The sequence below is a fragment of the Lipotes vexillifer genome, unplaced genomic scaffold (assembly GCF_000442215.2).
Source record: "Lipotes vexillifer unplaced genomic scaffold, Lipotes_vexillifer_v1.1 scaffold395, whole genome shotgun sequence".
NCBI classification, from domain to species: Eukaryota; Metazoa; Chordata; class Mammalia; order Artiodactyla; family Lipotidae; genus Lipotes; species Lipotes vexillifer.
In genome coordinates, this window is record NW_006797390.1 from 5,114,032 (window position 1) to 5,140,564 (window position 26,533).

The 26,533-nt window shown below is 44.4% G+C and overlaps 1 protein-coding gene and 1 pseudogene across 1 annotated transcript in view; both read right to left on the bottom strand.

Moving 5' to 3' along the window:
* Nucleotides 1-4,737, bottom strand: part of LOC103073841 (dnaJ homolog subfamily C member 8 pseudogene) — a 6,861-nt pseudogene extending 2,124 nt beyond the window's left edge.
* Nucleotides 4,738-14,156: 9,419 nt separating this feature from the next.
* Nucleotides 14,157-26,533, bottom strand: part of NDUFA9 (NADH:ubiquinone oxidoreductase subunit A9) — a 26,233-nt gene continuing 13,856 nt past the window's right edge. Inside the window, exons 7-11 of the mRNA XM_007469440.1 lie at nucleotides 25,705-25,772; nucleotides 24,483-24,559; nucleotides 19,274-19,369; nucleotides 16,897-16,963; nucleotides 14,157-14,442 (exon numbers count right to left, since the gene is read on the bottom strand). Coding sequence (XP_007469502.1) covers nucleotides 14,272-14,442; nucleotides 16,897-16,963; nucleotides 19,274-19,369; nucleotides 24,483-24,559; nucleotides 25,705-25,772 — 479 coding nt within the window. The 3' untranslated portion in view covers nucleotides 14,157-14,271. The remainder of the gene's footprint in view (nucleotides 14,443-16,896; nucleotides 16,964-19,273; nucleotides 19,370-24,482; nucleotides 24,560-25,704; nucleotides 25,773-26,533) is intronic.

The window sequence follows — 26,533 nt, forward strand, 5'->3', positions numbered from 1 at the left end:
CCCCTGCATCGGCAGGCGGACTCTCAACCACTGCGCCACCAGGGAAGCCCAGCCTCCCTAATCTTGAGGTCAACTGATAAGTCATTTTAAATGTGTAGGGGAGGAAAAATATCTTCCCCCTAGCCTTCTAAGTTCTGGGGTTACTATAATAAAATACAGATTAAGAAGAGAAAAACAAACTAAAGTTTATTACATGTATAGCTCTTGGGAGAGATAACCAGAGAAATGAGTAATCCTCAGGGAATGGGCTTAGAATTCAGGCTTAAACATCGTTGCCTTCAGCTAAAAACAGAGAAAGAAGGGTGCGGGGGAGGCCAGTTATGGGAGTGATCAGGAAAAGTAAGGTAAATAAAAGTAAGACTAGTTATGCAGACTTAAGCTGGTACCTTATCCATTGATAAAGAGTCTCTTGTGATTTATAGTCATCCTTCTCTTCCAGGTACAGAGGAGAAACTCTTACAAACGGAGATTTCCTTTGTAAACGTAACAAACTCCTCTTGTAAAAGGGTGACTTCTACTTGAGTTTCAGAGCTTCTCCTGTGCCTTCTGTTTCTCAGAATAATCAGTTCAAAATAATCCTTATGACAAGGAGGCATATTCTGGGGTGACATATTTTGGTCTTCTACAAATTGCATCTATAAAAGCCTCTTTGTCACGTAACATAATTTAATCATGGGAGTAACACCAGGGAGTGGAGATCATAGGGCCCCTCTATGCATCTTTCTTCCTATCCCAGTAATCATGATATGGCAGATCTGAATAACACAATCAACATGACCTAATTGGCATTTATAGAACACTCGCTCCTAAAGTTAATTATAAGATCTAGCTATTCCACTTCTAGGTACCACCCAAGAAAAATGAAACCTTCTGTCCATAAAAAGATTTTTATATGAATATTCACGATATTGTATAATTAACAAAGTAAAAGATTTTAATGATGCCATTAAAGCATATGCCTCCTCATAATAAAAATAAAGGCAATTAGAAACTCCAGGAAATTTTTCTTTTTCTGAGGTCTCTGGAGAAACATGAGAGAGCCAGAGAAGGTGTTAAATAAATGTTTGGAAGGATGCCCTGGTGCTCTCTTTCTTTTCTTCCTTCTTTGGATGGTCTTAACTACCGACTTCCATCTAGCAGTAGCCAGATGGGTATCACGTTTCATCCAAAGTTGGGATGGTGCACAACACCTTCAAGGCAGAAAAGAAGTGGTGAGAGAAGCATCCACAGGTGATGGGTGGACTCCACATGTGTGGTGGTGATGCCACTGGTGGTGGTGTGTGTGTGCGTGTGCTTCTGTGTGATGGCAGGAATGGACTTTGTTATTGGAACCAAGCAGGACCCTGCAGGGCCCTCCCCGGTACCAAAGTCACTCCATGTCCCATTTCTTGTTTGTAGAAAAAGGCTTTGGTCTCCTAGGCCTTCCCTGAGTTCCCAAGAGCAGATTCAAGCAGTTACTAATTAGGGAAGTGAGGCAAAGCAGGAACAAAGGAAAAGCAGTTAAGCAAGAAAAGTAATGAGAGCTTAAGCAATAGTTCAGTGATAAAACAGAGTCCTAGTTCCCCCTCAAGGGATGTACATAACCATCTGACGCATATCTTTGAGTTGTTCTGCAAAAACTGAGACCACCACCCAGGTGGAAGATGGTGACTACATGCTGACCACAAGCACACAGACCCCAGACTAGTTGGAACCAGAAGTTTAATGATTAAGATTCTCAAAACACCACCACCAACAACCAATCAGAAGAGAGAGAAGCTGCAACCCTCACCCAAAACGTTGCCTTTAAAAACCCTTCGCTGAAAACCATCAGGGAGTTTGGGTCTTTTGAGCATGCGTTGCCTCTTTTCCTTGCTCGGCCCTGCAATAAACGCTGTACTTTCCTTCACCACAACCTGGTGTCAGTAGATTGGCTTTGCTGCACATTGATCGAGGAGACCCAAAGCCAGGTTCAGTAATACTACTTCCACTATGGGTGGGAGGCAGCCTGGGCTATGGGATGCTTCTGGGACAGCTGTAACTACTGCTGTGATTTCTCTTAGCCGTTTTTAATGTTGCCACAGTGGGATTATTATTGGTGGGGGAAACAGGCAAGGGGAGGAAGGGAAATGTTTGCAAAATCTTAATTAGGGATTTTGTCATATTTCTAGTTCTTTAGGAATAGGCTCCCCTCCACCCCTCTGGAGCTACAATCTATAAATTTTCTCACCCCTTATGTGCCTAAGTAGGAGAAAATAGACACATATTTTAGTTGTGTGCATGTGTGCCTATGATTGGTATCTCAGCTCGATTCTAAATCTAGTTGATTCATTCTGCAAGTGACAGCAGGGCTTTCAAACTGGTAGAGTAGCTCTTTGAAAAGCTCTGTGCTTCAGGGCTGAAGTGGGTCCTGGGAAAGAACTGAATTCTCCTCTCCTGTGTCCCTTCTCTCACTGCCCACAGCTGGAGATAAAGCCTTCCTGGTCCACTCTTCCCTAGTCTGGGCAGGTCGCAATCAGCACACTCCCCTCCCAGTTCTTTGGGCTAGCTCTATCTTTCCAGGGAGCAGAGCTTTTATACCCTAGTGCTCTGAGGGGTTTTTCCAACTACCTCTTAGAAGACTAGGGACCCCATACAGATGCATTCGCGGCTGATTGTAAGGCTAGAAGGTGGACAACAGGCTAGCAGAGCCCCAGACCCTCTATCCTCCTCCCCGCTTCCTGCCCCCATGGAGTATCTTGCTTTTATGTGTTTCATGTATAAGCTGCCACAGAAGGGAGATATCTATTGAAGAAAGTATTAGGCGGCTCTCCCCCCAAAATATTGAAACCAATAATACTCTAATGTTTGAAGACGGTCTTCCTAGAATACTTGTGAAGAAAACCATATTTCCAGAAGCTTCTGCTTATCTCCAACCATACGTGTTTCTTTCCTTATTAAAAGAATTTTTACTTACTCTTGGGCATAAATACTTGATGCTTATCTGAGGACCAACTTTTTTTTTTTTTGCGGTACGCGGGCCTCTCACCGTTGCGGCCCCTCCCACCGCGGAGCACAGGCCCCGGACGCGCAGGCCCAGCGGCCACGGCTCACGGGCCCAGCCGCTCCGCGGCACGTGGGATCCTCCCAGACCGGGGCACGAACCCGCGTCCCCTGCATCGGCAGGCGGACTCTCAACCACTGCGCCACCAGGGAAGGAAGCCCCCTGAGGACCAACTTTTGATTAGAGCTTTGTCATATAAAGTACACGAATGTATATACATACCAGCAAAAAACTGTTTACAGTTTCAACCGAATGATGAACCCCGTCCTCGTACTCCAGGCTTGTCTTTCTGTTTTCAGTTTACCTGGTCCACACTGGCATCAGTGTTTAAATACCGTCATGTTCTGGCAATGCTCTTTTTTTTTTTTTTTTTTGGGGGCACGAACCCGTGTCCCCTGCATCGGCAGGCGGACTCTCAACCACTGCGCCACCAGGGGAGCCCCCAACTTGCTCTATTAAAACTTGAAGAAAAGCCTAAGGCTGACATTGCCATTCCCTCCTTAACATTCTTGAAAGGCAACCTCCCAACCACTGCGCCACCAGGGAAGCCCCTGGCAATGCTCTTTAAAATAGCTATGACAGCTTTTTACAATTTAATTTTGTTGCTATTATTGTATTTATTAGTTTTATTATTATAAAAGTCAAACATTACAGAAAGCTTATAAAATAAAGAGAAGCAAAATCAAACAAATACTTAAAACGCCTGTAATCCCAACGCCTGGGGAGAAGCAGAGATGACATTTTGATTACCTCCTTCCAGTCCCTTTTAAAAACATTTTTAACAATAAAAATGGGATCATGTGAAGTTTTAACTTGCTTTTTAAAAAAAATTTAATGATATAGTTGAGTATTTTTCCATTTAGTACTCTTCAAAAACCTTATTCTGAATAGTAGAATGGAATTTTATCACAGTCATTCATCCAAGCCTTGCTGGTTGGCAGTTATTTCCAATTTTCTACAACAATGAACAATGCAACAATAAACGTCTTTGAAGCAAAATTTAATTCTTTGCCTACATTCAAGATTATTTCCCTAAGGTAAATCCCTTGCAGTGTTATTTTCGTACATATTCCCAAAGTGCTCTTCATTTACTTTTATACACCACCGCCTCTCACCCTCCCAGCAGTATGGAGGATTACCATATCACTGATCTGTGCAGATTCTGTATAATAATAATAATTATTATTTACTAATATGATAGGCAGGAAATAACTTATTGTCATTTACACTTATATTTCTTTGGTTACTAATTATACTGCCCTTTTTCATAGGCTTATTAGTCAAATATCTTTCTGCTTTTTGGATATTTCCACTTGGACGTTCCCCAGGCACCTCCTGGGGAGGTTGATACACCCAAAAGTTAACTCAGGGCTTCCCTGGTGGCGCAGTGGTTGAGAGTCCGCCTGCCTATGCAGGGGACACGGGTTCGTGCCCCGGTCCGGGAAGATCCCACATGCCGCGGAGCGGCTGGGCCCATGATCCACGGCTGCTGAGCCTGCGTGTCCGGAGCCTGTGCTCTGCAGCAGGAGAGGCCACAAGAGTGAGAGGCCCGCGTACCACAAAAAAATAAAATAAGATAAAATAAAAATAAAGAGCTTTCACACATTTACAAAAAAAAGGCTGAAAAATGTTCAGCTTTCCTTGAAAAGCTGAAGATCTGGTAACACTGACCGACTTCCCCATCCGGAAATAATCTTCTGGAGGGAGCTGCCCATACTCCCCACAGTCCTTTTGCCCTTTTAGTAAAGGATAATTGTGAAGCAAGGGTAACAGTCATGACTCTCAGGCAGATATAAAAATGAACACATTAAAGATGGTGTTTAATTCATTCATGAGGAGAATGGTGAGGTGTTACAACCAGTACCAAGGAGAATCCAAAGCTCAGGAATCTTGAAAAGAAAAAAACAAAAACAAAGCTCAGGAATCTTGAAATAAACATGCCATTGGAGGCAAAACTGGGGGAGACAGGTCAGCTGAAACTTCATGGCAGAATTTACATGTATATAGACAAGAATTATTTTGCATTGATAAATAGAATATTGCCTGCCATATCAGTAAACAAAGATGTCATAATCACCAGTGATTGCAGCCCTCCAACAGTGAACTAGTGAGCCCTGAGGGAACTCAGGAAGGAAACAAAGAATATCTGCCATCTAGCAGCCATCAGATTGCAGCCACTACCTACAGTGAGCCCTGAGGAAACTCAGGTTGTGAAAACACAAGATACTGGCCCCAGATAGCTGAGGTGCATATCAAAGGAATGATTTCAGTGACCCCAGACTCTTGCATCTTCCCATACATAGAAAAGCGCTAAATCCCTTAACTTGAGATATCTAGTTTTCTTTTATTAACAGTAACCTTTTGTTCCTACTACTTGCCCTTTGTTGCAAAACTCCTGTATATCCTAGCTCTCCCCTACCTTCTTGGAGCAGTTTTCTCAGGGTTACTTGAGATGCTGCCTCCTGGGCTTGAAGCCCGAAAAATCTCCACCAAATAAAACATAACTCCCAACTTGTAGGTTGTTGAGTATATTTTTTTAGTCAACAGCATTGTTATTGGTTATCTACAGCTTAGAGAGTTGTAAAGCATCTCCCTAGAATCAAAATCAGCTAACCTGGACCTCATCCAGTCTAGACTCCAGACAATGCAGTTTTCCACGGAAGCACAAAATTTCCCCTATGCTTCTGTTTCCCATCGTCCTATTTACGGACTGCTTGGACTCAGAAGCGTTTGTCCACCCAGATCCTACAGAGCTGTCATTTCTCTCATTTTTACTCAGTTCCTTCAATTATAAAATGTACAGATTGGCATACATAATCTCTAAATTACCTTACAGCTCTTTAATTCAAATATCTTTTTTTTTGTCTGCGCCGCACAGCATGCGGGATCTTAGCTCCCCAACCAGGGATCGAACCCACGACCCCTGCATTGGCAGGGCGGAGTCTTAACCACTGGACCACCGGGGAAGTCCCATAATTCAAATTTCTTAGGGCAGCTTCCACCCAACACTCCTGACACACATCATCTCCATAAATTACTCATCCTTATTCACATGCTTATCAGTGAGGTTTAGCTACCCTCATTTGTGCTAAGGTGCTAATGGGTGATGTTTTATTAATAGGATACCGTATCCTCCACAACGTGTACTTCTGCAGCTTCAATTACCACCCAAACCATCATTTTTGTGAAAATGCCTCACAACACTCAGCTCCAAACACCTGCTGCTTCAGACATCTAAAGTCAGCAAAGATCTTCACCCCATAAGACTGTACCCTTTTCCCCAATCCCCGCCCCCCCGGCCCCCCCTGGCCCAGTCCCAGAGAGAGGACAGCCTCTATTGGCAAACTGGGGATGAAAATAAGTGAAGGCTGAAAAAAGTACCAACCACAGTATCTTCCTGGACCCTAGCTGGGGGGCAGAGAAGGGAGTTAGGGTACCAAGCTAGAATTTGAATGATTACACGACACTGGGCATCCTGATGACCAAATAGAGCCTATTATATCTTGAGGTTTTATTACAAAATTGAAATGATTATTACCTGAACAAGACCAGAACAATTTGGGGTCAGATGGAGTTTTCACCTAAGAATAAGGAAAGAATGTCCCCACCCCATTCATTCATCAATTCATTCATTCAACAAATATTTATAGAGTGCCGAGTAGGTGCCTAGGCCTGTCTTCAACTCTGCTTTCCATTCCCTCCACCTCCCATGCACCCCATAGCCTTCCAGAATTAAATCACTGTGTCTGAGGCATGAGACAGATGGGCTCCAGGCTAGGCATTTACAACCAGCCTCCTGTTTGTACTTCGAGGTGGAAATAACAACAGGAACGGGGTAAATAGCTGGACTTTGTCTCCTGTGGACACTTTAAGATAGCGGTCATGGCAGGGACAGAGAGGGGCTAAACCCTTGCTTGAGCAAAATATCAAGAGTTCACATACTTCCCATCCTTGGGGCAAGGGAGACACTGCACATCACAGAAAGGCTCCTTAGGGGTCAAAAAGGAGGGGGCTCCACCCCAGAATAGGTGGTGACAAGCTTCCCCCCACCTCCCCATAGGTCTCCGGGCTGGCATCCATCTCGAGAAAAATGTTGGGCAGGCATGTTGAGGAGTGCCCTAGGGCAGGTTAGGCGTGGAAAAGAAATGAGATTATTGGCCAAAAGTAAACAGAGACCCGGAAGAACTGCCCTGTATAAAGGACTCTTTCCTGCGCTCTTAGGGAGGATGCCAACACCCTTCCTCTCTGGTGTGTATCTCTGCTTTGCTCTGTCTTAACTAAAGAAACTGTTTCTCCGTGAGCTCTCCCACATGTTGTGCTGTGTCTCGAATAATAAACTTTGTACCTGTTTTTACAGTTTTTGCCTCCTTGAAACAAGCTTGCTTTCAAGCAGGGGTAAGAGTCAGGGAAACTTTGCTTCTAGCCTCTAGCCCTTGCTGGTCTAGTAGCTAGGATTCCTGGTTTTCATCCAGGCTATCCAGGTTCGATTCCTCAGCAGGGAGCTAAGATCTTGCTCCAAGCCACCGCTCACTGCTGTCTCTCCGAGATCATGAGCGTGTCATTCTCCTGAGTGTCCTTAAGTCAGAACCAGCTCAGCTACTTACTAATGGGATGTTACCTTCATTAAGCTGCTGTTGCCATCATTTTGAAAATAGGGATCCCTCCCTGCCTTAAGAAAGGCAGCTATTACTTAAGTCAGGAAATGAATGTATGGACTCAGTCATGGCATTGCTACTGAAATGATAACAGCTAACATTTACTTAGTATTCACTGCGTGCCAGGCTCAGCGCTTTAGATGCATCATCTCATTTAATTCCTCACCACAGTCCTCCGATGTAGGTGTTTGTAGGTATTATTATCATCACATCCATTTTACAGACAAGGAAATTGAGGCTGAGAAAGAGAGGCTAGGGATTTGTCTCCCAGCTAAGAGGTGGAGTTTTGCATACAGCTTACCTGCTAAACCACTGGGCATCACCCCCAAGGTAAGGGCTAAACTCCTCCCTCCTTCCCCTCCCCCAACACACTGTAACCACCTGCCTCTCACACCCCAGTGCATCTCTCGAGCCCCCAGTGCATGGCTCACGCTGTTCTCTTCACGCTCAGTGACAGCTCCCTCCTCACGCACTCACACACCAGCTCACACCTGTCCCCTGGTTATCCTCAAGACAGCTTTAGAAATCCATTTCTGGTGGTCTTCTTCCTCAAGCTCTCAGAGCCCTTCACAGGTATGCCATACACACTTCCACTCTAGAACTTCTATTTGTCCTTAGGATAAAGTTCATTGTGACCTTAGGGCTGAGGCAGGAGATAGATGGGCCCCAGGCTGAACAGCTGGAGTTTGTCCCCTGTGGACAGATACTCCAAGATGAAGAGGAGAAGCTAAGCCCTGCCTAGATAGAGACCACACAGTTCTCGTTCTCGAGGTCAAGGAGACCTTCCCGACTATACATGTGCAGAAAGGCTTCCTGGAGGTCGAAAAGGGAGTGATGTCACCCAACCCATAGGCCTCTTCGCTAGAATCCATCTTGGCTAAGAGATATGCTCACATACACGGGAGGACCCTGAGATAAACCAAATACGGACTCAGAACCAGGCAAAGCAAGATGATTGGCCAAAGGAAACCTGGAAGAAATGCCCCATATGAGTGATTCAAACTACCACGAGGGCACGACTCTCTCTCTGAGCCCACCTGTGTGTCTATCCACACATACTCTTTTTCCCTCCTAATAAACACTTTACTTGTTTCGCTACTTTCTGTTTCTCCGTGGAAATTCATTTTCTGCAAAGCTGTACAGGCAGGGCCTTGTCACTGGCCACTGGTCTCATGGCTAGGGTTCAGCGTTCTTGCTGCCACAGCCTGACTTCAATCTCTGGCTGGGAACCGAAATCCTGCTACAAGCTGCTGCAGGCCAAGGCCACCAGAGATCAGAGTCAAGCAAAGCCAAGGGAGATACACAGGAGGGCCCAGGAAGACAGGAATTTAGAATCTGGAGTAGGAACTTAGAGTAGGATCACAGGATAAATACATGTAAGTAAAGTATAAATGACAATGTCATGATAAGGGGGGTGGTTGAAATCAGCTTTGATGATCAGGTCATATGCATCTTGAATCCAGAGAATATGGGCCACAAATGCACCCCTACGAGAGCAGGATTTGAAGTCCCTGTAGGAAGAGCCCCTATAGATGGACACTCAACTCATCCCTCCTTGCCATGGAAAGAATCACCCCGGACATGTGTATCCCAGATCTTGCGCCCAGGGCACATCCCTGGTCCCACGCAATCTCCATGCACTAAGAAGGGAACTCCTAAAAGCTTGGGATGGTACAATTGTTTCCTAAGTTGGAAAAGGTCTTCAACCTCCAGACGACTTAAAATTAAATACACAGAATGAATTCAAATCTCGATTCATGTTTATGCTAAATGTGAGGATAACTGCACATATTTGGTATTGAAAGTATTTGTAATTTTTAAGAATTTAGTATTTTGGAGTCTAACAAATTTATCTTAAGATTCCAATTTCAAACGTGTACTTTATTAATTCAGACTTAGATTTTTAAGTTGAAAGGGATGAGAATTTTGCTAAGTTTGTAAATAGTATCATGATTGCCAGATCTGAAGGTTAATATCTATATAATTATTAGCTTTACTACAATTTTTTAAATATGTGGGAAGGCTTTGTATATTGGTCAGTTGCAAAACGTAGCAAAAAATTTATTAAATTTAAAAATGAGTTTAAAATATCTAAGAAAATTCAAGTAACTAAATTATAAGAAACGCTTAAAACTAATTGCTAAATTCACTAGCTTTATAAATAATTAGAACTGTGGGCTGAAATTTTAAAAGTTTAAAGGTTAGTTTTATTTATTCCTTCAATAAATTACATAATTTGAAAATTTCTAAACTGATAAACTGCCCTTTGGGAAACCGAAAAATCTAACGATGATTACTGTTTATATTTCTGTTTCCTGCCACTAAACAATGAATTCATTGAGTAGAAAGCAACCTCTTCCTTATATCCCCATCATCTGGCACAAGAAAGGCCAGAAGAGTAAGGCCACCCATGATAAGTACACCAGCAGTGAATATTTACTGTTCACTAAATGCCAGTGTAACAGGGAAGAGCCAAATCAGGCTACATGTTGGATCTGTTTCTTTTACTTTAACCTTTGCTCTCCGGGAAACCCTGCTCCTCTGCCGGAATGTTAAACCGAAGTGCCTTTGTTTAGGGAAACATCCCGACCCTGTCCACCTGTGGATGGCTGCAGGAAAGAAGAAATTAACACATTCCCCCCCCCCGAGGGGGGCCATTCCAGGGGATATTTGCAAAACTTATGACCTTTTTACTTCACTTCCTCATCTCCTCCCCCTCTCTGTGCTATAAAAGAAATTGGCATCCAAACCCCGATAGGATGGTTTTTCGGAGACACTAGTCTGCCATCTTCTGGGTCTGCTGGCTTTCCGAATAAAGTCGTATAGTCCTTACCTCCACACCTTGTCTCCAATTTATTGGCCTGTTGTGTGGCGAGCAGAGAGAGCTTAGACTCCGTAACACCAGGACTGTGATGCATGCTTTACTCACAGGATTTCACGGGATCCTCACCATAACCTGTGACAACCTAAAAAAGTTAAATCAAGGTCAAGTTCACAAAGCCAGGGCTGAATCCAGGCTCCCTGACTTCAGGGCAGCATCTTCCCTTAACTTCTCTGTTACTAGTTGAATGGATGAAATTCTTTAACGGTGGGACTTTTGACAATCGTTTGAGCTGAGGAAATAACATGCGTGTGCTGGAGACAGGGGTGTGATTGTCCCGTGTGAACAAGTGGCCAGGACAGAGATAGCGGATCTTGGTGGAGCTTCCTGGGACCGAGCTGAGGAAACCGAAAAAGATGAGTTTTCTTTAAAAGACAGAGAACGTGGAGCTTCTGGAAGGAAGGAGATAAGGGAGGGGATGGAGAAGAAAGCCACCTCATTTAGGGTTGGTTGACGTGAAGTGAAACCCAAAACAGCCACCCACTGAAAGCTTGGTTATTGTGCTAATTGGTGGCAAATGATGAACAGTAAGTCCACGCTTTAATTTACCAGCTAAGTTAGCACTCAGAGATGGACAGATACGACGGTGGCCTTTTGCATTTTGAACCTCAAGCGTGTCCTCTATTGAAGAGTGTGCCGTTGGGGAGAGAATCAGACGTAAAGAGGGAAGGCTGGCTGGACCACGGGGTGCCCTGGGCCCGACGGAAAAGCCAACAGAGCCGTGTGCCGTGTTGCACGGCTGGCAGCAAGTCAGGGGAATACCACACTCTGCTCAAATGGTGTTTCAGACGTTTACCATGGTTTACCATTAAAGCATGGTCACCTTCCTACCGTACAGCATGGGGAACTCTACTCAATACTCTGTAATGACCTGTATGGGAAAAGAATCTCAAAGAAGAGTGGATCTATGTGTATGTATAACTGATTCACTTCGCTGTACACCTGAAACTAACACAACATTGTAAATCACCTATAGCCCAATAAAATTTAAAGTAAACAAATAATTTTTAAAAATATTAAACAAAACCAAACCATGGTCACCTTGCCTAAACCCAGCTCCCAAGACACAATGGCAACACACCTTCAAAGATGTCCCCGGCAGGGGTCACAGTGGCCGTTCTCAGCAGGCGTGACACAGCCCCTGGAGGGCACCCCGGAAATCTGTGGGTGCAACCTTTGTTTATCACAATGATGGAGGGGGGCTGTGGGCATTTAGTGGGGGTGGACATAGCACAGTAAGTCAGAACACACAAATCAAGACTTGAAACATCTCAGGTGACTTAAAAACCCATTTATACTCACCTGAACTGCAAATTTAACTGTTTGACAGATATAAGGGATTTCTGGTACGGGGTTAATATATGTTGAGTTTTCTAAGAATGTGATTTACTATACAAATCTAGGGCAAATTAGATTTTGTTTTGTTCTGAACTTTACAAGAAGCTGCTCACTAATTCAGAAGCTGACATCAGGAAGAGTAATGAAGCTCTCAGCAGTTAAGTGGCCAAGATAGACGGACCCTCTCTGCAGCCCTGAAGTCAGGGAGCCTGGATTCAGCCTTCACCCCAACACTCCCTGGCTGTGTGAACTTGACCTTGATTTAACCCTTTTGGATCATCACAGGTTGTGGTAAGGATTTCGTGAGATGGTGCGGGTAAAGCACACATCACAGTTCTGCCATTTAGTGACCAATAAATATTAGCTGCTAGTGTGTCATGCATGGGTGAACTACTCTTCTGGCCACATCAGGCCAGTGTACCTGTGTGCCTATGGTGACTGCCCACATGAATGCAAGCAGTTGACCACTTCACTATGCCCTTCAGTGTAACCGTGCTCACATCATCACTGGAGTACGTGTTATTTTATTATGGGTGTATTATTCTCCTTTAATGCCTTGTTTATATGAGATAAGGCATTATGTTTTGATTACATGTTAGATAGGTTATAATAATACAACTTTCATAAAAGAATAATTAATAAAGGATGTATTATAAAATATAAAAAGGGGGCATTGGGTGTGACAGGAAAGAACCATCTTGGGTAAATTATGGTTTTAGAGAAAGCAAGTATGCAACATCATGAGTTAGGATGCAAACCGATGAGAAATAGCATTGCTAGAACACAGATACTGTACATCACACAATTATCATGTTTTCAAATCAAATCCACCCATCTGTGTGCCTGCTGGCTGGCTTGTGGCTGGCAGAAGAACCCTCCAAACCAACAAGAGATCTCTTAACTGAAGAAAAAAAGTGAAGCAGGGTTGGACTCCTTTCCCTAGAACACTGATTCTCACATATTAGTGTGCATGAGGATAAACCCGCATGTTTAATGAAAATAAAACTCCTGGGCCCTTTCATCAGATTCTTTTTTTTTTTCCTTTCAGATTTATCATGCAATATTGCTTTATTTTTTTCCTCCAGTTTTACTGAGATTTAATTGACATGCATCAGTGTCTCTAGAGATTCTGACTCAGCAGGTCTGGGGTGGGGCTCCACCACTTGAATTAGTAACAGGAGTCACACTCCTGAGATGCAGTGTTTCTGCACATCAGTGCTTTTCACACCACTGTGCACAAAAATCTCCCAGGGACTTTATAAAAATGCAGATCCTGATTCAACAGGTCAGGGAGGGCCTGGGACCCTGCATTCCCAACAAGCTGCCAGGGGATGCTGACGCTTCTGGTCCAGAAATCACACTTTGCGTGGCACACTTCTATCCATCTGGGGACAAAAGATTCTGGAGCATGCAGAGGGGCCAGGGAGAGAACGCACTTCAGCACTCATGTTCCTCACTCCGCAAGGCTGAGAGAGGCATTACTATAAATGAATAGGGCTTTCACTGACCTTCCCACCCCACAGATTGAGGCGCTACACTGCAGTCGGCTGCATGACCAACTCTAGGCCGCCTAGGAAGGTGGTGCATTAGCTTCACCACAAACCCTGGGAGTTTTTCATCATACTGTCCTGAGAGACTTGCCGACACTGAACCAACTGTGCATCTGGATCTTGGCTGTGAGGTTGACAACTTATGCAAACAGTCCTAATTCCGAAGCGCTGGCACTCCTTTACACGGCAGAGGATCCCTGTACACCCACGTGTCTGAAACCATCTGGAGGCTGTCCTAACCGCAGGCAGGTAGAGGCCTCGGCAAGTTCAGATCTGGGCAGAGGACTATGGAATTATGGCAGGTAGTCGGAGGATCCATGGCTACAGACAACGGTTTTCCATGTATGTACTATATTTTAAATGTGTGTAGAGATCATTAAGATAAATGTTTAAAAATACCCAAAGTGTGGATAAATTCAGATTAGTTATGGGACGTTGTGTCTTTTCTCAATTAGTGTTTATTAAAAGGCATCATATATCATCACACGGGGGCTTCACAATATTCTGACCTTAAAAAGCGGTTCTCATCTTCCGGAACATTCACAAGAAGTGGCCTGACAGAAGGACATTCAAATCTTCCAGGATTTCAGAGAATAAGATATATATGTGTCAGCATTAAATATATAAATTTAAAGAAAGAATGCTCACATTCTAGATGGCTGAGTCTCTCCCTTTGTAAATCAAGAAGGAAAATGCTGGCAAAGGATTTGATCTCAGATGTTTTAATAGAGGCTCTTATGCGCTATGGACAGGATGCTCTGCCGAAGGTGGCCGGGTCGCTAGTGACCCGAATGGCACCAAAAGCCAAGGGCAGCTCAGGGGCCGCTAAACACTGACTGTCTTGGCCGGCTTCACATCTTCAATCTCAGAAGACAGCCAGCGGTACGTGCGGTGACGTCGCAGCACCTCGATGGCCTTGAGCTCCAGGGGCGTGGCCTGAATACCCAGGTCTTCCAAGCCGGGCAGGTGAGGCAGGGTCATATCTGTGATGTGAACCTGTGAGTAAACAAGACGCGCAGAGAGCACTGAAAAGCGGCCAGGGACACCGAGTGCTGGCCTCGCAAACACTCTAACCCGCAAGCCGGCCTGAGTCCCGCTGCTGAGACCTCACTGGTTTCAAAGGATACAGGGCAGGGGCTGATGCCCAGAACCACTGAAAGCAGACCACAGAAAAGGGCTTGTGGAGGGAAAGGCAAGTGTCAGCTCAAGGTCTATCCGCGAGTACAAAACACAGGCTCTGGTGAGGGTTAAACAGCAGTCAGTCTGGGCTGGAGCAGACAGGTCGTCACATCTGTGAGGCTCAGTAAAGAAACAGGGGCTGAGGCAAAACCAGCCCATCCAGAGGATCCCCTGGGCCTGTTCTCCGAGCACAGCTTTCTGCCTCGGTTTTGCTGAATCAAGATTATTCAGCGACAATCCGAGAACCTTTGTCTCTAGCTCTATTTAACCTGGCTGGCTGACAAATGCTGACTATAGATCTAAAAATCCAAACCCACCTTGTTTGGAGGGAAGGAGGGTAAGCCCTGAGATTCCAAAGACCCCGGCTCATCCGCAAGCAAACGAAGAGGCTCGGTCTACACCCAGAGCAGCATGCACCCCCATCCTCCCACCTGAGCACGTCTGCCATCCTTCCACCAAAGAGCTGTCAAGCTGTCTCCCCAGACCAAATCCAAAACCCAGCAGCCTGCTGCCCCAACACTTCCTCAGTGACAAATGTTAAGAGGCGCAACCGTCAAACACGCTGAAGCGTCCTGGACATCAGTTGTCCCGCCCGATCTTTCCTGAACATAGAAAGGACACCTTGGGATAACAGCTGCATGTTCACATCTGTTCCCCGAGGACTATGTTTCCATCTTGTTAACATTTTAGCTTAAGTTAACATTCAGAGGACACCCTGGCTGTTGCTTGTTGGTGAAAGGCCAATAGGTTTTCAAAGGTGGAGACGGTAGAGCATGTGTAGTTTGTCTTGTGTCCTCCCTAGAAACACTTGTACACAAACACTTCTACACGCAGTGGGCAAACGGTCAGTGAGGGAGACCAGCGTGGAGACCGCGAGATGGGAAGGGATCAGCGCACTGCAGGGGCCGAGAGGCAGCGGGAGCTGGTCCAGAGGCTACGGAAGGAATGAGCTACCCTCCTGGATCAGAGTGGGTAGAGTGGAGACGACTATTTCCTCTACCCTTCTGGAGGTGGAAAATTTTCAGTGCTATTATAAACATTTTCATAATAGAAAGCTGAATAAAAAGGTAGGAAGAGGGAGGTGAGATCCAGCATACAGTTGGTTTCCCATCAATACCTGTTGATGGGCCAGACCTGTGCTGTCCAATACAAATTTAATAAAACTCAAATCTTATTTCTGCAGTCACACTGGCCATATTTCAAGCAATCCACAGTCACTGTTGCTAGTGGCTACTTTTTGAACACTAGAGATGACAGAACATTTCCATCAGAGCAGGAAGGATGGGGCAGTACTGTTTAGATGGGTAAGGAAAGGAAGAAATCATGGAGGATTTCCAGGTTTTTGGCTTGAGCAACAGAGAGAACAGTGATATCATTAACTGAGCTGAGAGGGGCTAGGAGAGAAGCGGGTTTGCCATTGTACTCTCGGACGAGCCGTGTTTCGGATAACTATTACACAGCTAAACAGATGTGAGGCCTGCAGCTGGGTGGGCAGGGAGGCCATCCAGGGCTGGAGTTGAAGCCGCTGCCAGGAGCTCACAGACAGCAGCCGGAGCCCGAGGCGAGATGAGGGTCGCTCAGAGAAAGAGCAAGGACAGGAAAGGGCTGAGGACAGAGCCCTTGGTCCCCACCATCAGAGACCAGGGACAGAGGGTGAACCAGGGAGACCGAGTGAGCACGAGAAGCAAGAGAATGTGGAGAGTGCAAGGGGAAACCGGGGTTTCAAGAGGACAGGAGCGGCGCCTCTGACCAATGTGGCTCACAGATGGGGTGAGGGCAGGTCAGAGTGCTGACCCGCTGGAGTTGGCGGCACAGAGGCCACAGGTGACCGGGAACAGAGCCGGGTTCGGGGAGACACCGAAATAAAAGCCAGGAGTGTGTTAAAACTAGGAGGAGGTAAGAAGCTGTCAACCACAGGTAGAGACAACTCTTCTGAGGAGTCTGATGCACACGGACACAGACAAACAGAGCAGCGGCCAAACACGATGGGCCCAGGGAGGGACTTCGGCCTTTAAAAAAACACAGAGCTAGTGTTGAGGCATGTCTGTCTGTACTGGATGGAGATGAGCCAGCGGAGAAAGGAAATTGAAAATGTCAAAGATAGGACCCCGGAGAGGCTGGGCGTGGGTGCATTTTGTGCACGAGGACGGCAGACAAGCACGTGGAGATAAGCCAGGCGAGCCGGTGAGCTAACTCGACACTCACTCACCCATCTCCGCGGCTCTCTGCCCGGCATCCGCCCGGGCAAGTGTTCATCACCCTCATACTCACCCGCTCCACTTTGTCCCTCGTGGTCCAGGGCTCAAACGGACTCATTTCAAAGAGTCGACCTAGCCATCTGGAAAGAGGAATGAACGAGGCATACATGGTGAGCGTCTCTGCTCGATGTTCAAGCCAAGCAAGCAAGGGAGGCTGCCGGGGAGCCAGGAAGTCACTGCAGGTTTTTAAAGAAACGAAGAAACATCCGAACCTCCTAGCCCCAGAGGTCGCCTCGCCTTTCAAGCCAACAGGAAGCCTGATCAGGAGCCTGATCACCTCCCTGTGGCTCTCCTAGGCTCCCACCAAAGGGACAGTGAATCGGAAAAACTTACAGTACAGCTGCCTCAGCAACAAGACAAACAAAAAAGATCCAACGTTCAGTGACACCTGTCACATTCAATCAAAGTTAAGCCCCAGACGTTCAAACAGGCTTCTGTGAAGGACACAGGGTGAGCCAGGTGGTATGCAAGATAGAAAGTGTGAGCCTTAAAAGTAGGGGACCCGAGAGAACCAAAAAATCCAAAAGTAAGGAGATGCCTAAGATCTACGGTTCAAATGAGGAAGCCAAGAGAAAACCCGGACAAGAGGGGCCATGTGCCTCCTCAGCACCATCTCTTCACCCTACTGAAACCCGGGGGTCTCCTTATCTGCCACCTGAGTTCCTGTCTCACGTGTCTTCAGGAAAGGGAGGCCCCTAGGAATTCCTCGGGGCCCCCACAGAGGACTGGAGGCAGAGCTGGGAGCATGTGCTTTGAGCAGCAACCATCCCGACGGCCAGGTCGGCTCTGCTTTTATCTGATTGTCCTAATGGGCCTTTAGGTCCAAAGTCATCAAACCCAGGGTTCCGCAGCTTTTTAAAAACCTGAAAAACATCATTCCAAAGGGAGGTATAAAAAAATGAAAAAGGAAGCTGAAGATTGGTCAGAATTTCTCCAGGAACATAGCAAGCCTCAGATTCCAGCCAACCTGTTCCAATGGCAAAAAAAAGGCCACTTCGCTGGCTTAAAAAAACGAAACAATGCAAACCGCTTACAATCCTCTGCTCTGGTTCTACGCTAACAGATCACCTCCAGTCTGTATTTTCGGGTCCTCGGGGGCCACTCCATGGGCATACGCCAGCTCCAGGATAAGCCTCAGGTGTAGGGACAATCACGAAAGCAGCTCCCTGCAAACCGGCTGATACCCCTCCACTGCCCCGAGGCCCCCGCCACAAATGACCTCACCACTAGCTCCAGTGGATGCCCTTTTGTCTTTATCTTACCTGACTTTTCTACAGCATTTCATTCCGTAAACATTAACAAAAGGCCTACTGTGTGCCTAACACCGTTCTAGGTGCTGAAGACACAGATGTGAACAAAATAGCAAAGCTCCTCTCCTTAAACTGCATTCCCTCCTTAAAGCACGCCCTTTCCTTTGGTGCCCAGGAGGCCAAAGTCTCTCCATTTCTCAGTTGAGCCTCTGGTTACTCTCTTCTAGCTCCCCTGACAAACTGCTCTTGCTCCGCTGGTCCTTTAAACGGAGATACTCCTCAGCCCTGCTCTTCCACTCAGTCCCCACTCTGCCCCGCTCACCTCGGAGTCGCTGGGAGTGTTAAATGAGATGAAGAGGGCAGCCTGAAAGATGGAACACTCCCAATAAACATTACCATCACACTGCCTTCTAACTGTCTATCTCTCTGATACTTCTGTTAGGTCAGAAGCTTTTTTGAGGGTTTACTGTAACATCCTGAGTGCCTGGTACATTGCCTAAGACAGAGTTGGCAACAAGAAATGTTTGTTGAATGACTTAATGACCAAACGAATGAAGAAGTGAGCTGCTGTGTTGCTTCATCAGTCAAGCTCTGACAAACTGGATGTCAAAGCCTCCCTGACCAGGACCTCAGTGTGTGATCATTCCAAGATGCTAAACCTGCAGAGGGGAGAAGTGAAGCAAGAAGCAGGAAGAGCAAATAAGGCAACTGCAGGAAGCGGCTGAATTGACCTGGCTCCTTTCCCCAACCCCGGGATCAGACTGCCGTAATGAAGGAGGGCCCCTTTCCCCTCCTGGGTGAGTGGATGAAACAGAGGGAAACTTGATTGCTCCTTCATATGACCTGCCAAGCAAGACGCTGCCAATTAAACCCAGTGGCTTCTAACAGGAGAATCTGAAGACCTGCAGATTCAACCTTCCAACACAGTGTTTTTCTCACCCACAAATCAACATTCCCTTTCTTAGACTCCTCTGGCTCTTTCCTAGATGACTGTCAAGATATCAGAAGCACCTCCTGGTTAGAGATTCCCAGATTTCACCGCAATGGACGTACTCCCTCTAACCCCTGGGTGGGGGCACTACAAATGAAGTCTCTAGTTAGCTCTTTTCTAGAAGACACAAAAAGTAGCGCTTTACTTACCGATAGACAAAATGTGGCAAAGGGTATGCCAGGAAGGGTCTGTGAGCCACGGCAAAGATGTACTGCACCAGGTCAAAGAGGACGTACCGACTGGGCCTACAAACAGAAAATTCACAGTTCTTGAGATTATTTGCTCCTCACAAACTTTCGTTCTTAGTTTTACAAAATAACATCTTTCTTACGAAAAAGGAAACACATACGCACTACAGGAAATACAGATTAGCACAAAGAAAAACCACCCACCAAAGATGAAGTTAATAAACTTAATATATAATAATAAACTTAACTTCTCATCCCCTTATATTTAAATTTAATTTATTTTAAAATTTCATTTACTTATTTATTTTTATATATTTATTTTTGGCTGCATTAGGTCTTTGTTGCTGCGTGTGGTCTTTCTCTAGTTGCAGCGAGCGGGGGCTACTCTTCATTGCAGTGTGCGGGCTTCTCATTGTGGTGGCTTCTCTTGTTGCGGAGCACCGGCTCTAGGTGTAGGCTTCAGTAGCTGTGGCACACGGGCTGAGTTGCTCCGCGGCATGTGGGATCTTCCTGGACCAGTGATCGAACCCGTGTCCCCTGCATTGGCAGGCGGATTCCTAACCACTGTGCCACCAGGGAAGTCCCTCATCCCCTTATACAGTTTTTGCTTTTATAAATATAAGATCACACAGGTCATCATATTCTGTAATGTCTTCTTCATTTAACATTAAATCCCAATCATCTTTCTGTGTCACTAAATATTCTAGTGCATGCTTAATGGTTGCCTGTATTGTATTGCAGGTAATCATAATTATTCTATCACCAATTCTCAGGTTTTGGATATTTAAGCTACTAAAAATATTTTTTTTTAAATAATGTTTTAATGAACATTCTTGTTGCAAATATTTCTATATATCCATAATTATGTATCTGTAATATATTCCAGAAATAGAACTAGCTCAAAGTATATTTTGACATTTTAAGGCTTTTATCAAACCTCTTCCAAAGAGGTTATATCAACTTAATAGAAAATTCTAGTAGTCCCCTCACCAAAAATGAGTTTAGTCATAAAAAAATGAGCAAACAAAATTTTGTCCATCTGCCAGGTAGAAAAAGGTATCTCAACATTTTAATTAGCATTACTTTAATATTAGAGATTAATTTTTTCTTCATATATTTTTGGTCATTTACATTTATTGCTTTTCTCTCTTTCCTCCTGGAGTCTCTTTCTATAAGCATGGTTTGTAAAAATTTTTATATTTTAATGATATAGTTGGAAATACCTTTTATTGTTTATATTACTGCCTTTTAATGTTTAATTGTCTTGTGGCATACAGAAGTTTAAACAGTTCATTTAATCAAAACTACTGACTTCTTTTACTTCACTCTTTGGTTTTATGTTTAGAAAATCCCTCTATAGTCACTAGTGACATAAATAAATGTCCACATATTTATTCTAATGCTTGGTTTTTTTACCCATAAAATAAGTCATCCTGTCATGTATTTTTGTACTGATATAGGATAAAGATGTTATCAACATTTACTGAAAAATCTACCCTTTCCCCATATTTTGAAATATCACCCTTATCACACTCTATTCTTACATATATTTGAGACTGTTTCTGGACTTCCCATTCTATTCCACCGATCTGAATAGTTCTGTACCAGTATAACCTAGCTTTACTAACTATTATTGCTTATAATACACTTTAATATCTCTTCACCCATTTCCTAACCTCTTTGCCTTAGAAAGCCTGTGACAGCTGAGAGCTGAATTAAGGCAATCCTGTGAGAACCTCATCATTCTGACATTTTCACCAAAAAAACCCACCCCAAAACAAAAACAAAAAACAAAAAAGAAAATGTCAGCTAGGGGAACTACCAGACAAAGCCCTCAAATAGCTTCCTTCAAGTTCCAGAAATCACTGCATAGAATACATGCTATGCCAAAGAACAACTGCAATCTTCATGATGACAAGCAATACTGGTATCTTGGGCAAACTAACTATGTCATACACTTGCTCTTCAGCTCTTCTAAAGCCCTTTGTGTTCCATTAACTGTGACTCAAAGACTGGTCTATGTGCCCCTGCTCAGAGAAAGGTACACTGAAGGCCATGTCCTTCCCAGCTTAGATTTCATGGTTCGATACTGTAGTCATTCCTCTGCAAATATCCTCAGCAAAACCTTGTCCCCAGCACCTCTCCACTATCCTAGCACAGCAAAACCCCTTCCCTGGTTAATCCAAGTATCTGCCTTCTTTGTGCCTGAACCCCCAGCAAGACACAGTTGCAGAGAAAACAGCCCTGGGCTAACTGGCTTCCCCTTACATTTCTGATCATGAATTTCAAGGGGAAGGCTCAGCTCTGCTTTGCAGTCCTACTGTGTGCTCCCAGGAGTGCTCTTTTCCTCTTCTCTCAGGGAGTGCTTCCTATCTTCTTCTCCATCCTCAAATTTTCCATACACCTCTCTCACCCACCCCTTCCTGCCTTTTAGCTGATGATCTTGTCTTTTCATCTTTTTCTTAATGACGTCTTATGAAGTATGAAGGTTTTTAATTTCAGTGAAGTGTAATTTATCCATTTTTCTCTTTGATGGAGCATGCTTTTGATGTCGTATCTACAAAATCTTTGCCTAACCCCAGGTCTAGAAGATTTTTAAATGTTTCTTCCAAAAGTTTTATAGTTTAACCCTTACAGTTAGGTCTTGGATCTATTTAAATTTTTTGATGTATGGTGTGAAATCAGAATCTATGTCCATCTTTTTGCATGTGGATAGCACCACTGTTGAAAAGATTACCATTTCCCCATTGCAATATCATGGCACCTCTGGCAAAAATCTATCGTCCATAAACATAAAGGCTGATTTCTAGACTATCAATTCTGTTTAATTGACTTCTTTGTCTATTCTTATGCCGGTACCACATTGTCTCTATAATTATAGCTTTCAAGTAAGTTTTGAAATTGGAAAGCTTAAGTGCTCCAACTTTATTTTTCTTTGTCAAAATGGTTTTGGCTATTGTGGGTCTTTTGCATGTCCGTATAAATTTAGAATCAATTTGTCAATTTCTGCAAAAAAGCATGCTCAAATTTTGATAAGATCGAGTTGAATACACAGATCAATTGGGGGAAAATTGCCATTTTAACAATATTGACTCTTCCAACCCATGACCATGAAATGTCTTTCCATTTACTTAGGTCTTCCTTCATTTTCCTCCTCAATGTTAGGTGATTTTCAGTATATAAGTCTTGTATTTCTTTTGTTAAATTTATACCTAAGTATTTTATTTTTTTGATGCTACTGTGAATAAAATTATTTTATTTTATTTCCAGATTGTTCATCTGCTAATATATGGAAATTGATCTTTATATATAGATATTGTGCCTTGGAACCTTGCTGAACTTGTTTACTGGTTCTCAGTTTTGTGTATGTATGTGTGTATCAATAGATATTTAAAGGACGACTGATAAAATGGACCAACATCACGTAATTAATAACTACAAAAAAACTATGAGCAAAATTAAAGTCATGCCTCTGCCTCAGCCTCAGGGAAATAAACAAAGTTTTCCCCTGGGGCTGAAGAGAAGTGTGCATACACATTTACAACACTGCAAGGAACAATGCCTACACTTCCCTGTGTATCTTCCTTTTCCCACCACTGTGTCAGATAAGTATGAGCTACGGCCGCCTGGCAAAGGGGTTGGACTGGCCAGGCAAAGGGGAAGAGGAGAAGGGCTAACTCATCCCAGAGCATCTCCCCTGAGCAGTGAGCAAAGTCTGTAAAGCCATTTCTGCTCATCTGTTCCTTGGAATCCTGGTCTAAATATCTCTTGACTAGAACCTGGTATCTTTTGAGCCTAGTGTTTTATGGAAAACGTGCTGAGCACTTTTTTTGTAAATAATTTTCCTAGAGTATCTAACTGATTACACACTAATGTACTAAATTGGGAACTCAGGGAGACATACATCTTCCAGCAGCTGGTTGACATGGAAACACAATACAGAGTTTTTTGCACTGAAAAAAAACTTTACTAAACTAGATCTATAGTGATAGTGAAACGTGACAATATATGAATCCATAATGCTGGGAAAATATACCATGTCTCCTGGCTTGGAGAGAAGAATGTCTTTTCTCAAGAAGCAAGTAGGATTCTGGGCCAATTACTAGGTGAATTTGGTACTTTTCCACTGGGCAGATTGAGCCTTAGTGTTTCGTTTTTTAAATTTATTTTATTTTAATTTATTTATTTTGGGCTGCGTTCGGTCTTCCTTGCTGCGTGCGGGCTTTTCTCTAGTTGCGGTGAGCAGGGCCTACTCTTCATTGCTGTGTGCGGGCTTCTCATCGTGGTGGCTTCTCTTGTTGCGGAGCACGGGCTCTAGGCATGTGGGCTTCAGTAGCTGTGGCTCAGGGGCTCCAGAGCACAGGCTCAGTAGTTGTGGCGCACGGGCTTTATTGCTCCGCGGCATGTGGGATCTTCCTGGACCAGGGCTCAAACCTGTGTCTCCTGCACTGGCAGGCGGATTCTTAACCACTGCGCCACCAGGGAAGCCCGGGTCTTAGTGTTGTAGTTTTAATTCATTCAGTATAAAGGTCCTAAACCTAGCTGTGAGATGACTGAATAATTTCAGGTAAGTCACATAGCTTAACTGTGCCCCATTTTTCCTGAGAGCGAATTTCAACAAAGAGAGCATATAACAGATGATCAGTCTTGCAAAGCCCTAGAAACTGTACCCTAAGCCAGCTATTTCCAACCTTTTGGGGCATCGCGATAATCTAGCAAAATTAATTTGATTTTGCAACTGTACTTATTCCCTAAAAGTGTTTTGTTTGATTCTCCTTTGATATATTAATTAAAAACATCACTGGAGTAGCACAAAACCATCCTTGGGGGTCACTGGACTAAGGCTACATAATAGTCTAGGGCAGGGGTTCTCAGACTTTGGTGACAAAGAATCATTTACTCAAGCAGATTCCTAGGTTCCCTCAATTCGGACTTAATACAAGCATTCAGGAGCTTCTGCTAATGATGGCCTTTGGATGGTTCTTTGAGATATACTGGCCTCAGGGCCAAGACAGTAAGGTTTCTGGAAAAAATATCATCCAAGAAAGACGCTGAAAAATGCAACCAACAGACCTGTGAGCGACATGTTTAGAAATCATTGTTGTTGTAAATCACGGTTCTTTCATTTTAACAGGCTGTGCTATTTTAAAGTCAAACTCCAGCCACCTACCCAACAAAGGCAAAAGTTTTCCCTCTGGCATCTGGATCCTTAATTGCATTAACAATTCCTTTGGTGACATCCACAATCTACAAGAAATTATAACACATGTTTAAGTAACTGTTGAAAGAGAGAGAAACGGAGAGAGATGGGGGAGAGAAAGGAAGAAAGGGAGGAGGGGAGGGAGAAAGGAAGGAAAGCAGGCCACATGGATCACAACAACAGAATGATAAGATTAAGATGGCGTCACTGTCTGTTTTCAGAACGCTCCTAAAAGAACCCACATCTCAAGAGCTCAAATAACCTCCACATGGGAGGGTCACCTGAATACCTTCTCCAGTCGGAGCACGTTAGCTTGGCAGGCATCCAGGCCTCTCCCACCGGCTCCAACCTCACCCCCTCCTCCTCCTCCTCTTGCTGTCACTGTGCTATCACAAACCATTAGTCCAAACCACACGGAAATGCCAATATTCTACCCTTTTGACTTTTAAAAATAATGATAATCTTACATGATTTCAGACCCCGTGGTTTTCACTAGGGGTGATTTTGGTCCCCAAGGGACATTGGCAAATGCCTGGAGGCAGTTTTAGTTGTCACAGCTTGGGGGGTGCTACTGCCACCTGGTGGCTGGAGGCCAGGAATGTGGCCACACATTCCACAGCAGCTGCCACAGAAAAGCGTTACCAGCCCAGGAAGTCCACAGTGCCCCAGCTGAGAGACCCTGGTTCAACACAACGTGGACTCCAACATGCTCTCTCACCTCTGGGCCCCTGTACACACCGCTCCCTCTGCATGTGAATCATCTGTAGGGTCTCACGTAAGACGTCATTTCCTTGGAGGCCTTCCCTGACCCTCAAGTCTGGAGTAGGTGTCCTCTGACATATTTACGCAAAACCCTCTCCTGTCATAGCACTTATCACGCTGCATGACAATTGTTTTGCTGACCTGCCTCTGACCATCTTGAGGACAGCAACGTGTGTCTGTGTCATTAGCATCTCAATATTCCCAGTGACGTGCACTGTGCCTAACACGTTAAGGGCTCGATACAGTTTTCTTAAATGAATGAACAAGTGAAGACAGAGAATACATGTACCTCTCAGGTAAACTGAGAGGCAACCAGTCAAAGCAAGCTGACAAAGATGAAAATGATGGAATTACAGGACTAGGATAAAACTGGAAAACTGATCACCTGACTCTTGAATTCAGAGAAAGCTCCTTTATCCAGGGTACTTACATATACTGGTTGTTTCACTGTCTTCTTGCCCAAGGAAATAAGAGGGACACCACCAAACCATCGAATACCTGGCGGAAGAAAGACAACATTCTTAGGAGGCCTAGGCTGCCTGCAGACCCACGCATCTCCAGGTGCCCCAAGCTGGCATAACCATTTTGCGTAGTAAAAATAATGAAATAAATGTAGCTGACTCTGAGGCAGTTAATGATCCTACAAGGGGCAGCCATTTGTTTTTCACACAACAAACATAGAAAGTAAAAGGGCCAAATACTTAGGGACACAAAGAACAAGGGAAAGTAGTCAGGTGGCTTGTCTACCTGTCTTCCACTCTGCAGTGCTAAGTGCATGGCCACTCCCAAGACTGCACTCTACCTGCACCCTATTCTAATCAACAGATCAGCAATACAACTAACCCAGAGAAAGATGCAGGTGAAAATAGGAATTTAGTCTATGATGAATGCAGTACCACAAATACGTAGAGAATGGAAATATTTAATAGATGACGCTAAGATAATCATTCTACTTTTTGAAGGAAAAAAAAAAAAAAGAAAGCAATGGCTCACATCTTGCCATAAGCCAAAACAAAATCCCAAGTGGCTTAAATGTAAAGGTAAAAAAAAGATTTTCTTAAAAAACCTTTTTTTTCTTTTTTGGCCACACCAGGCGGCTTCTGGGATCTTAGTTCCCGGACAAGGGATTGAACCTGTGCCCCCTGCAGTGGAAGCGTGGAGTCCCCACCACTGGACCACTAGGGAAGTCCCTTAAAAAAAACTTTTAAAAGTAGAAATTATTTATAAGAGCATCCAAAAGAACAAAATATTTAGGGAAA